Source organism: Puntigrus tetrazona, chromosome 15, assembly GCF_018831695.1.
Source record: "Puntigrus tetrazona isolate hp1 chromosome 15, ASM1883169v1, whole genome shotgun sequence".
Lineage (NCBI taxonomy): Eukaryota > Metazoa > Chordata > Actinopteri > Cypriniformes > Cyprinidae > Puntigrus > Puntigrus tetrazona.
In genome coordinates, this window is record NC_056713.1 from 2,052,545 (window position 1) to 2,065,044 (window position 12,500).

Consider the following 12,500-nt stretch of genomic DNA (forward strand, 5'->3'; position numbering starts at 1 on the left):
TTGGGTCCTTGGGTTGAATTGAACCCTTTTAAGTTTCAAAAGGTAAAGAAAAATACTATATTTTATTCTTCTGTAACTGTTTATTTGCTATTGCAGTAGTTCCATTCGATTTACATTCGTGCTGGACATATAGGTTCAGGTAACTATAGACCTGAATATGTAATAATGATTGGCAGAACATACATGCATATAAGGGTAATAATAATAATAATAATAATAAATATTTATTCCTACCTGTACATTCAAGCGAGACTGCTTTCTCATCCTGACATCCCGAACTGAATGAAAATCACAAAAAGGCATTGCATGTGTTGTTGAGTGGAAAAACGAAACATCTGCCGTGATATAAACTAGACTTACCTGACATTTACCAGACCCTGTATTAGTTTAGCTGATCTCTTTCCTACAGTAAGGGCTACAGACGTCTTGCTATCCACTGGATTTGATGCATAAGACCTAAGGCACAGAAACCAGAGGAGGATATATAAAAATAGTTGTTGTTGTTGGGACAAGATTCATATTTGGTCATATATGGAGCTTAAGATCCATTAATGCATTATGGTTCATTCCGAAAATATAAATATCTAGTTATCATATTGTTTCAAATCCACATGAACGCTTTTTTCTACAATGAAAGACAGTAGAAAAAAACTGAATGTACAAGTCATATGGACTATTATTCAAAAGATAATGATGCATGCCAAGATGATTCGTGTTTGGGTGAAATATTCTTCTTAGTTTACCTTCTAAAGCCCATCTGTTCACAGATCTGGTCAGCATAACCCTGATCCAATCCCTGATAACACACTGGAAGGAATCGACCATCCTGAGCAGTTCTGACCTGCAGCACTCCACCTTCTGCAAATCTCACTGAGGATATTGAAGAGGAAAGTTAAAACAATGCAATAATAATTGATTGATTAGTATTTTTATCATACTTACTGCAACAACTTTTTTTTGTTTGTTTGTTTCAGTCATCTTAGTACTTTGCCAAAGCAATTTTGTCTTTATATTTGTAATATTTATAATATTATATAAATATTTGCAAGATATTTATATTGCATTATTTATATAAATTGCAGAAAGTACTTTACAGTTGTTACTCCGCATCCAAAATAATAATATATGTGTGTACTGCTCATATTTGTTAAAAAAACACCCTTACCTGGACCCTTCCCCTGGAACACTACCACACCTGCACTCACCGCCGCCTACCGAGCAGCACGCACCGTGCGGCCGCCGGACTCCGCCCCTTACCTGGACCCTTCCCCCTGGAACACTACCCGACCTGCACTCCCCCTGCAGCACGACGAGGACACGACTTCCCTCGTTTTTGGACACTTTCTTTTCCCTGGACACTTTATTTTGTATTTAATTCATAAAAAAAGCCTCTCCGAGGCCACACCCACTGTGTCTGTCGTTAGCTCCTCCCACCACACTCTATTTTTATTTATTTTTTAATAACCTATTTATATTTACAAAAAACATACTGTATATACACACACATTATATAAAAAAATATTTTATTTTGGATGTGATAAATTGTGATTAATCAATGCCCAACCCTAATATATTGTTAACTTAAAGTTTTCTTATATGGGCCTTATCTTCCACAATTTCGTTTCTAAACATCGTGTGTCATAATACAGTAAATAGAGGCCTTACTGTGTACAGTAAATGCTTTTCTCAGAGCGGTACGGGTTCTCGCTAATCTTGAAATCTAGTTTCCTTGTAATTTCACTTTAAAGCCAAAGCACTCTCTGAAACACTCGATCATTACTCTCTCCGTGTTGCACCTTGAAAGAATCAATTACGTCTGATTGTCAGCTTTTTGTGTAGAAAGCGTTCTCACCGCAGTTCGTCTCATCAGCGGCCTGCTGGCAGTTTTGGACGCCGTCACACTGCTTGGAGGAGTTGGAGCAGGCGTCAGGTACACTCGTGCCATCTTCAGTCTTGTGCCCTTGTTCGTTGCAGTCTTTTCCCTTGCAATCGCTGCCGTGTTCTTGTTCGTTGCAGTCATTTCCCTTGCAGTCACTGCCCTGTTCCTGTTCTTTGCAATCTTGTCCCTTGCAGTCATTCTCATAATTTCCAGAATACGACTTGGATCCGTAACGTACTATCCATATAATGTTAAAGAGAAAAAAAGTAGAGGGGTTTAGATACAAGGTAAGCATTAATAGTGCGCCCTGTCTTTACAGATACATCTTACCTCCAAGCCAGATGGCCAGTCCAATGAGAGCCAACACCAGCAGCGCACCTACACATCCACCCCAACACTTGGCACTCCGTCCGCAAGACTTCTGCCTTTTTGAAGGAACTAAAGGCACAAGAACAACTCATACTCAACTAACCTCTCACATATTTGATTGGAGGTATGTAGCACCATATATGTAGCCGAGTCAAGGACTATTCTTTAATTAAAAAATACAACTTTATGCAGTTTATAAAGAAAAATATGCACCGTGTCTATGGTTAATGTTTTCAGTTTTTCTTTTCATTTCATTTCAGATTAAATTCAAGTAGTTTTTCTTGGTTTTGAAGTGAAAACGCGTAGGTGGTGTAACTGGCTAAGTTTGCATGTAACCAAAAAATCCATTTGTAATCAGGTCGACGGCTCAATCGGATTGAACAGGCTTCATGTAAACACCATAATCAATGAAATTTCGGGCGGATTCAAGGGGGTGGTTTATTTCTTTTCTTTTTATCGAGCATGCGAGTAAATGCATTGCACATGTGCATGATACTGAAATAGTGCGATGACATATGACTTGCAGATTGAGCGTTTTTTTTCTTTTAAATAAAGTGTTGTATAAATGTCCTGTTGTTCTAAAATTCTCCTTTCACTTGGCAGCTGTGAAGTGGAGCAGGACAATGTTCCAGCAGTCCTTGCATCGGATATAACTAGGAACTATACTTTCATTCCGGTGTAATAATCAAGGAACTTTGCCAACCATAATATGATTGCAGCAGGCGCAATAATATTATAGTTCCTAGTGACTTTTCATTTTACGTCACCCTTGGAAAGCAATGTGATGCAAATAGAAAAAATATTGAAACTCTTTGGTCATTTTTAAACGTGACGCTAATGGTCAAATCAGATTCAATTATCTATGCTAAGCTAAAGCTAAAAGTGCTGCCGCCGGACCCGAAGATCAGCTGAATGCATTCAAAAACTGTAAGACTCAACTGTTGAGTGGCGTGTTCCTTTAACATTCCACAAAATGGTATTTATTGCGTTTATTCTGTCAGATCAGCGTTTATTCAAATTCACGGCGAAGGATCAGCTGCCCTCTCTGTTTTAATTAGGATCAATTTGTAGAAACAGTTATTAGCTTCAGTTAGCAAGAGCAGATTACATAGGAAGCTATTTTTCACAGTAGCACCAAACCAGTTTCTGTACATACCAACAACATGCTGTGTGGTGATGATGACGGCGTCTACCTGTACTGGCGGTGGATCCATCGGAACATAGACTGGCACAGGTTTCTGTGTGAACCCATATTGGTCCTGAAGAATTACCTCCTCGTAGGTCATAGGAGGCGTCTGTGGGTCCCCTGCCACAGAGTAGTATGGTGGAGGAGGGTCCTTCTACAAAAGAAAAAGTGAAATTTCATTAGTTCATTGTAAAAGCATTATCTTTTTTAAAACATGAAAGACGCAACACTCCTACAATGTGCTTAGTGTACCTTGTCCTAAATAATTGAAATGCCTTGGCTTTCTTGCCATAACAAGAATGTAGATATACATGCATTTCTGCTTTTTTTTTTTTTTTTTTTACTGTAACCTTGATAATGGTTTGAAAAATCTTTTCAGAAAAGACATGCTTTACAAAATCAACGTCGACATGGAATAAAGTTCAAATTTTGATGTATAGTCATTGAAACAGCTAAAATGGATTTATGGACCAGAAACGGGTGTACCGACATGGACAATAATAAGGTGTAGAAACAATTCTCACGAGTGAAACTACAAGTACATTTCACAGTTAATTACAAAACGAAAAGCAACACATTTAATGAATAAAGAATTTGAGAGATAAGGACTTTCTTGTAAAACGTATTGCATTGATCATTGTTCTTGCTGAACTTGTGAAAATGTGTTTGCAGGAATTTGGTCATTTGATTCTTTGGTCACTAAATTGGGGGTAATTACTGAAACCTGATTAATGAGGCCATGTGTTTCTGCTGACTGCATGTTCCATCATCAAATCCTGCTGACAATCTGTACAATATTTGAAACTTCATCTAAAATGTTGTTTGCATTAATCATGCAGCTTGGAAACCTGTTTTGTTTCCTTGTCTTGTTCATTTCAAGCCCTTTGCTCCATTTTCATCCAAGAGAAGGCTGAATAGACACAACCAGGGTGTTTTTTGGGTTTTTTTTATGCAGTGGCCTCTGTTTTCTGGGAAACACTTTGTCTTGCGGAAAGGCTGGCAGATTGCCTTTGACAAAGTGTTGATGTCTCCATGCTGATCTGTAACCTACATAAACAGTTTGGTCACCAGGATAAAATGCTTCCTTGTGAGAACAACAATGGAAACAGAAATCTTGTGGGTGTATATCATGACAGGAAGTATTTACAGGGATAGTTCATTAAAAGTATATAGGAATTGTTTTCATTGTCATATCATTCCAAACTCCTAACTTAAGCATTTCTGATGATGACTTCAAAAATAATGTGAATAAAAGTGGTCTAGCCCAGACCTGTACTACAGATGCTATAAATACAGTATTAAGCTATGGATATAATATCAAATACCATGATATTTGGGAAGTTCAGCTCATTGACTCATTGAGAGCATGCTCTGCTGTGCTAAAACCTCTGTTTAGTGAAGTAAAAGACCACTGATAAACAGATATCATACTACAGATGCTATTCCCTTGAGCCTTTCAATGCTACAGGTGAATCAGTAAGTCAACGAGTTGAACTCCAGAATCGAATCTTTCCAGAAATTAAATGAACAAAAACTCAAAAGAATCATTCAGTATTTTAACATCCATTTCACTGATTCAACTCAAAGATTTGAGGATTCGGACAATACACCAAAGGACTTGAATCTTAAACAGCACCCGATATTTATCCTACGAAACATATTTGCATCTGCAAGGCATTGGCGTGTCTCTAAAAATGTAATGATTGTCACTTGTCTGAACGAGCCCTGATTCGGGTGATGCTATCTTCTGTATCAGGTAATGACTGTAGTAAAATTAAATTAGCATTCCCAATTTTGGCATATTAATTGCTACCATTTATATAACCACAGTTATACTAAACACCATGGGTAAACTGTGGTTAGTGTAGCAAAACCATAGTTAAACAGTGGTTACCGTGGTTTAAATAATAATTTTCTTTGGTTTCAACTGTAGTAAAAATTTTAACTGGCTTGACTGTCTCTTTACGTTTTGCGCTGTATTTGCAGTAGGCCTACGCCTTCCGAAGCTATGCGGTTGACCTCGACGCTTTCAGATGTGTACTGTTGAGTTGTTTATTTGAGACTGATGTATTTTGAAGGACACAGACTACCTCACTTGAATTTCCATTTCAATGGCCTCTTTCTCTGTCGCTTTCAGAAGATGTCCCTCTTTAGTCCAGCGAGTAGGAGTGTGAGTGCTTGCACTGCTTGACCAAATAATAATAATAAACCTGTTTGTTTGCACTAGCCGTGTCACGGATGGTGCGGGTTTCACACCCTTTGCTTACTGAATTCATTTTGAACTCACGTCGTTTACATACACCATAGAAACCACTCTTTAATTATCACGCTACAGCATTAAGTTCGGACAGGAATCTGTTTTTTGATTACTGCTTGCCTGTCTAATGCTTATTTTTAGCCTGTTCAACCTGCCCAGTTCCCAAAAATGGACCAGACCAGTCACATTTTTGGTGCAGTGCCAAATCGATGACGTCTAATATGAATCAGTCATAATAAATCGTTTTACAAGAGAGTATATTATTAATACATATAATATTTATAGTGAGTAATTCTAATTTTAAACCTTTAAACAATTACACAAATATCCCAGCAATTTTATGAAGCCCTATTAAACCTACGAACTGGTAAAATGTCACGGTCTAACATAACGAAACAACACTGACCCCAGGTTTCAGTCCAGAATGAATAGTGGGTTTCTCTCTGACATGTAGAATAATAAGACTGGTATTTAAAGGAATAGTTCCCCCAAAACTGAAAATTCTGTCATCATTTACAAAAAAGTTTGTAACCAGGCTGTTTTGGGTCACCATTGACTTCCATAGTAGGAAATAAAAAATACTATGGAAGTCAATGGTTACCCAAAACAGCCTGGCTCATTCATTCATTCATTCATTCATACAGGTTTGGAAGTACTTGAGGGTGAGTAAATGTTGACAAAATGTTTATATTTGGGTGAACTATTCCCTTCGACATACCAGATATCTTTAAATCAATTCTTAAAATTCTTAAAACAAGCCCATTCTCTGCAGGTAGACCCGTAGACAGCTGAAACAATCCGGTATTGAGTTAAACACCCCCGGACAAAGACTTAGGGTTTTGCATTTGAAAAATGAGATCTGCTTTAGGTCTGAACCTGAAAAAGAGAATGAGAATGTTTTCATTTCAATGTGGAGGAACTGGTTTGTCAAAACCTTATCTAAAAGAGAGAGACTAGCTGTTATATAAAGCAATTAGCAGCAAGCTGTGGCAGTAGTAAATAAGAAATGAAAAATAATATTTTTAACGTATTACCTTTAATATATTTATAGTAAGAATTTATATGAGCGGTAGGTGATTACCATATTTTTGCATAAATCTAATCATACAAGGTAACACTGAACAACACATTTGCAGTATATGTTCACCTTTGTTAATGTAAATAAAAAGATATTTCAGATTCATTAAGTAACTGATACAATTTTTGATTTTAATGAAAAAAAGTAAATTGGAGTTAACATAGTACCTAAGTACTGTATTGTTAATTGTTAGCTTATGTTAACTAATGTTATAGTTAAATAGTGTTAACAAATACCTTATGATAAAGTGTTACTATTGTATACTATATACCCTCTTATTATAAGGACAGTTTGAAATGGTATGTTAGATAATACATGCAGTTCATTTTTAACTCAAAGAATTTTTGACCAGTATAGGCCTAAAAATGTTTAGACGACAAATCAAAACCCATGTTGAATGTTTGAGACCCCTACGATACATGCAAGCCAGCCTCAAACCAATGCATTTGTATAAACACACCTTTGAAGTGGATCACGCAATACAAAATTTTAACATCTGTCACAAGTGAATAAAAAAAACACACCAGGTTGAATAAAAGCTTTCACTCTGCAGTCTTACCGTGTCATCGTCTGCCATTAGACACGGGAGTGAGGACTATGGTTAGATCCAAAGTGTCTATGTATTACGGTGGGCAGGATTTCAACCTCTGTCTGCAATCCCAAGGGAAAAATGAGACCCTGTTTTCTATTTCTAACCTGCTTTTCAAGACACAGTTAGGACTGCCCTCTTATCCTCCCTCTTTTAGTCTCACCGGAGGAATGGCAGTGTCATATCTACCTGCCCGACCAGTTTCACGACACTAGAGTCCTGGATGCTCTGCCCTCACCTCCCCTCTGACTCTCTTTTCTTCGTGTGGAAACAACGAGCTGAACATAGTCTTGCATCAAAATAACTTCCTTGTTGGAAAATTCTTAAAAGAGGATCAGTGCTGTGTAACAGGCAGGCATAATGGATATCGTAAAACAATGATGAATTACGCCCACAATGCATGTAAACAAAGTTAATGCTTTGAGATAAAAATAGTTTCATTGGATAAATACGGATGACTAGTTAGACTAAAAGTTGCTTGATTCATCATAATCAAAAGTATAATTAGTCAGTGTGTATGTGAGAGAGAAAAAAGACATAATAAGTTTAAATTATATATATATATATAATTCCCAGCATTGCATTTCAAATTTAGTTCGAATTTAATGTATTTTTTTATAGCTATATTTAGCTATATTAGCTTCTTATTTTTTTAGGCTTGCATGTTATGTTATGTTATGCATGTAATGTTGTTTAATGAGTCTCACCATAAAGTTAGTTTAGTGTCTGTGTAAGTGACACTAAGCACCTTCCGTATATGTTCATCTTTAAAAGCTGCTCGCGATGTGACTTTCTCATCACCGCCTGCGTTTGGTACAAAACAGATTACAGTACTTTAATAGGTTGGTATATTAACATTATATCAGTTAATGAAATTACGGTATTTAACTGTAAACTTTACTTAAAACTGTAAAACCTAAAATGTTACAGTATTTTTTATTGTTGAATTCTGGCAACCACAGATGCCATTTTTTTACCATCATTTCTAAAGATTTTTTTTTTTGAAAGTGTGAGAACATTCTCATGTACAGCGGTAGTCAAATAAAAGAAACGTTCATCATTGCGTCACCATCTGTTAATCAACACCTAACAGGAAGTCCACTGATACCTTACAGAGAATGACAAGGCAGAAAAGGCAGCTTTTATTCAACTCTCCCCACCACCGTTAGCACCGTTCAGTTACCCGCTTTCTGTTCATCGCATTCCCATAATTTATTTTTACCTTCCTTATATCGATATCTTGCTTGTACAGTATGTTTGACCATGAACGCTTTTTGTAAACACGTCTTTATGCACGACAGACATGAAACAACCTTGATTAATTGAATTATGTAATCCGATGTAAGCCGGACAATGAATTCTAGAAAATCTGACAAATTAGAGCAGAATACAACGAAGGCAAAAGATAGGTTACGTGATCTCTTTCAATGGCTACGTGTGCAGCGACACAGAGCTTAAAATGAGTTAGAAAATGCATGTCCCACAATTTATTGTATCAACAAAGGAGAAAAGTGACAAAAAAAATGAAACTAAGATCCAGATGAAAACATGACCGTGACTCTGACTCACTCAAACTGTCACTGTATATATTGAGCGATCTAGACACTTAATGTTCTAAAGTTTAGGGTTTTCCACAGAAAAAAATAAGCAGCACGTCTGTTTTTAGATATGGATAATATAACTTGAAATCGTCAGTACAACGTCTTTTGGGAGATCATCGCAATAATGAGTTAACAAATAATCAGACAGTTCTACTTATATTCTACTAAAAGTAACTTATTGTCAACAGAATGTTTATAAGGGATGGTCCCTTATGAAATGTTACCGATATATGTTCTTCACATAAAATGAGCCAAGGCCAGTGAAAATATGTAATAGTATAATTTTTATTTTGATAAAAGTTAAAACGGGGCTCACAGACCCAAACACCATACAACTGTTAAAGTGAGAATAATATTTACGCACAGAATTAGCTCATTTTAAATACGACACCTGTTACAGGTCTCACAATATTTTTGACGGGGGCCGTGTTTACCATGATGTAGCATAGTTTGAAGACATCTGGGCAACGATGTTATGAGTTTCTGGGGTTTTGGTGGTGGAATTTGGTTTTCAGCTGCTGAAGAGTTAGTATTTTTGATGTATTTTTAGTTTAATAATGCACCAAATGTTCTCTACAGGTGAAAGCAGGCAGGTCATGTCAGCACCGGACTCTTCTAGTAATAGCTGCAGGATGTGGTTTTGCTTTGTCCTGCTGAAATACACAAGGCCTTCCCTGAAATAGTTCTGCACTGAAGACGATGAGATTTGCCAAGCCTTTGCGGCTTCACGTTGAGGGATGTTGTTTTTAAAGTATTCCGATTTTTTTACACACTCCTTCACAGATTGGAGAGCCTCTGGATGAAAGTGTAAAATTTCTCTATTTAAACATTTGTTATGTTCTCTATGTTCTATTGTGAGTAAAATGTTCACTTAGTTTAATTCAAATTTAAAAAAACATCCCAACATTTCCAGAATTCAGCTTGTAATGACAAATGAACTGAAGACTTGAGAAATAACGCTCGCATTTTAAAATACATTCAAATATAAAACTGTAATTGTAATTAATATATTTAACAATAACATTTTTACTGCACTATACGGAGAATGTAAAACAAAAAATGTATTTTTTTGTGGTCTGAATGGTTGCATAAAGAGCATTTCTGTTTCACAGGTTCTTTATGGAAAAAGAAGGTTCTTTAGATATAACAAATATATAAAAATTGGTTCTATTAAAGCACCTTTGACTTAATGATTCTTTGTGGAACAAAAAAAAATGCTGGCATCACCGTTACCTGATGTTAATATGCCAATATTATAATATGCCGACCTGTTAAAGTGCTGAAATCTGTTTTGTACCTTTGAAATGCACTGATAGCCACCAAATGCAGGTGTTGATGAGAAAATCATATGTCTATAACAAGCTGCTTTGAAATATTAACACATTTAGGAGCTGAGCAATGTCATTTACACAAACACTAAACAACATTACACTAATTTAACAACATAACATGTAACATACAACCCTAATAAACATAACTGATAAGAAAAAACGAAGAAGAAACAGTTAAAGAAAAAACATAAAAAATTCACATGAGTGTTATTGCTTTACTGATTTACACCTAAATATGACGTACAAAAAAAACCCAAAACAAAAGGGTGTCACATATTTGTTATTACAGTATTTACAGTTTGTTGCTGTCGTTATATGTTATTTACAGTAACGTCAGTGTGACGTCACACACATTATGCAACACACAATACACGTGTTTGATTGTTTTAAAAAGTTTTTTTATATTCATTTAATACATCAGATAATAACAGTTTAACAGTGTAAGGTACTATTGTTTTAAAGTTTAAAAGACCCCACATTCGGTAATGTATTTTAACAACAAAGCGAAATCAGTTATGAGCATGACTTTGATGCAAAGTGCACTTCAAAAGGTTCAGGTCACACATTCAACAGCAGGCAAGGCTAAAGTAAACATAGGGGATGTATATTTAGACTCGTGACGTAATACAGGTGAGGACAGCTAGGGCTGGGACATGACCAAGCATTTTCGTAAGACTGATGACGAAGGGAAAACAAAACAAACCACTCAAAGCGTTCTGAATATCTTTAAAGATAAATCACTGAACATGTTTTAGGGGAAGCTTTGCTTGCATTTTTGGCTCCTCTTGTCTTTCTGTTATCCTTGTAGAATTGGGAGTCATCCGATTTCTTTAATAATAATATAATTATTTAAATAACGTCAACCACATTAGCAACCTTATTAACTGTGCATGCATATTTTTATTTTGTTTTTAAGTGTACTTTACTCTTCACTACCTCCCGTTGGCCAAATAAAGAATGACTGCTTTGAGATTTTATACCAGGATAACTTTATCCCTGAGAGCTACCTTCTTGCAAAGTTCAGCACCAACCTTACGAAAATTAACCATGGTTTTACTACAAATGAAAGCAAAAAAACATGGCTTATAGGTACTGTAATCTATGGTAAGAACAAATTGACCATAGTTTAACCATGGTATTTGTAGTAAAACTGTGGTTAATACAATAATGCTAATGATAAAAAAAATTACTACAATTTTACTGTAATAAAAACATTTTTGATTTCCTTAGGGGAAACCCTGATTAAACACAACCGAACAGACTAATGCAGAAGAGGTGGGAAGTGGAAACTTTAAAGTTTACATTCCAGTTTTTGAATCAATTATGGCCAAAATAAAATAAATAAGTAAATATCTAAATATCGCTATCCTTATAAACTAACCTCATAGTTTATTTTTATGGAAATATATAACGCTGTTGACATGGAGACTAGGTTGTGCTTCATTCCTTGCTTGAATGGGTTTCTGTCTCACATATTAGCAGAAACGAGCAAAAGTTTTATATGGCATCAAATGACACAATAAAATGCCCTATTTTAGGAGGAAACATAGGAAAGTGTTGTCTAAAGTATGCATTCTGGGGAAGGACAAAGGGGAAGTTACAGCTATTCCTGGCAAAAAGTTCCCGCCCATTTCCCCCAGAGTCATTCAGCCATTATCAATACGGTTCCTCCAGCCCACGTGAGATCCGTATCGGTGAACGTTTTCTGTAGCTCACACTCGTCTGTGATCTGTAAGTTTGTGGTGCGTTTACTGCTGTTACAATTTTCTTAATCTTGGCCCAAAATAGCATATAAAACAAAAAGTTATATTGTGGCTTTACATGTCACAGAAATGGTCACTTCTATCGAAGTAGGTGGTATATTGGTGAGAATAAGCACCGAAATGGACCATACTTAATGCTATTAGTCAAAGGTCTGTCTACATGAGACTGCTGTGAATGAAATGACCTTTAATCACTGGTGAGAGTAATATGTCTTGCCAGAAGAGGGCAATGTTTGTTCTTTTTAGGTTGTCTTGGCTCTATTGAGTGCCATTCTTTGCTTTGGGCAAAGTTGATAGTTTCTGGGGAAGTACTGGTGTTTTCATGGAAAAGAATAGGAACATTCAAAATAACAGCAAAAACAGCAACAACAAGTAGTTTTACACGATATTAAATTAATCCGAGTGACGTACACTTGAGTGAGATGAAGGCTGCATTTAGTCTTTTTT

The 12,500-nt window shown here is 36.1% G+C and overlaps 1 protein-coding gene across 2 annotated transcripts in view; it reads right to left on the reverse strand.

The window, feature by feature from the left end:
* tmprss13a (transmembrane serine protease 13a) overlaps positions 1 to 7,502 on the reverse strand; it is an 11,404-nt gene extending 3,902 nt beyond the window's left edge. Inside the window, exons 1-7 of one of the 2 annotated variants that reach the window (XM_043258170.1) lie at positions 7,329 to 7,502; positions 3,405 to 3,588; positions 2,210 to 2,317; positions 1,853 to 2,116; positions 744 to 870; positions 361 to 456; positions 235 to 278 (exon numbers count right to left, since the gene is read on the reverse strand). In XM_043258170.1, the coding sequence (XP_043114105.1) occupies positions 235 to 278; positions 361 to 456; positions 744 to 870; positions 1,853 to 2,116; positions 2,210 to 2,317; positions 3,405 to 3,588; positions 7,329 to 7,346 (841 nt within the window). In that variant the 5' untranslated portion in view covers positions 7,347 to 7,502. Of the gene's footprint in view, positions 1 to 234; positions 279 to 360; positions 457 to 743; positions 871 to 1,852; positions 2,117 to 2,209; positions 2,318 to 3,404; positions 3,589 to 7,293 lie in introns of both variants that reach the window. The other variant, XM_043258171.1, reaches the window with a different exon arrangement.
* Positions 7,503 to 12,500: the final 4,998 nt, after the last annotated feature.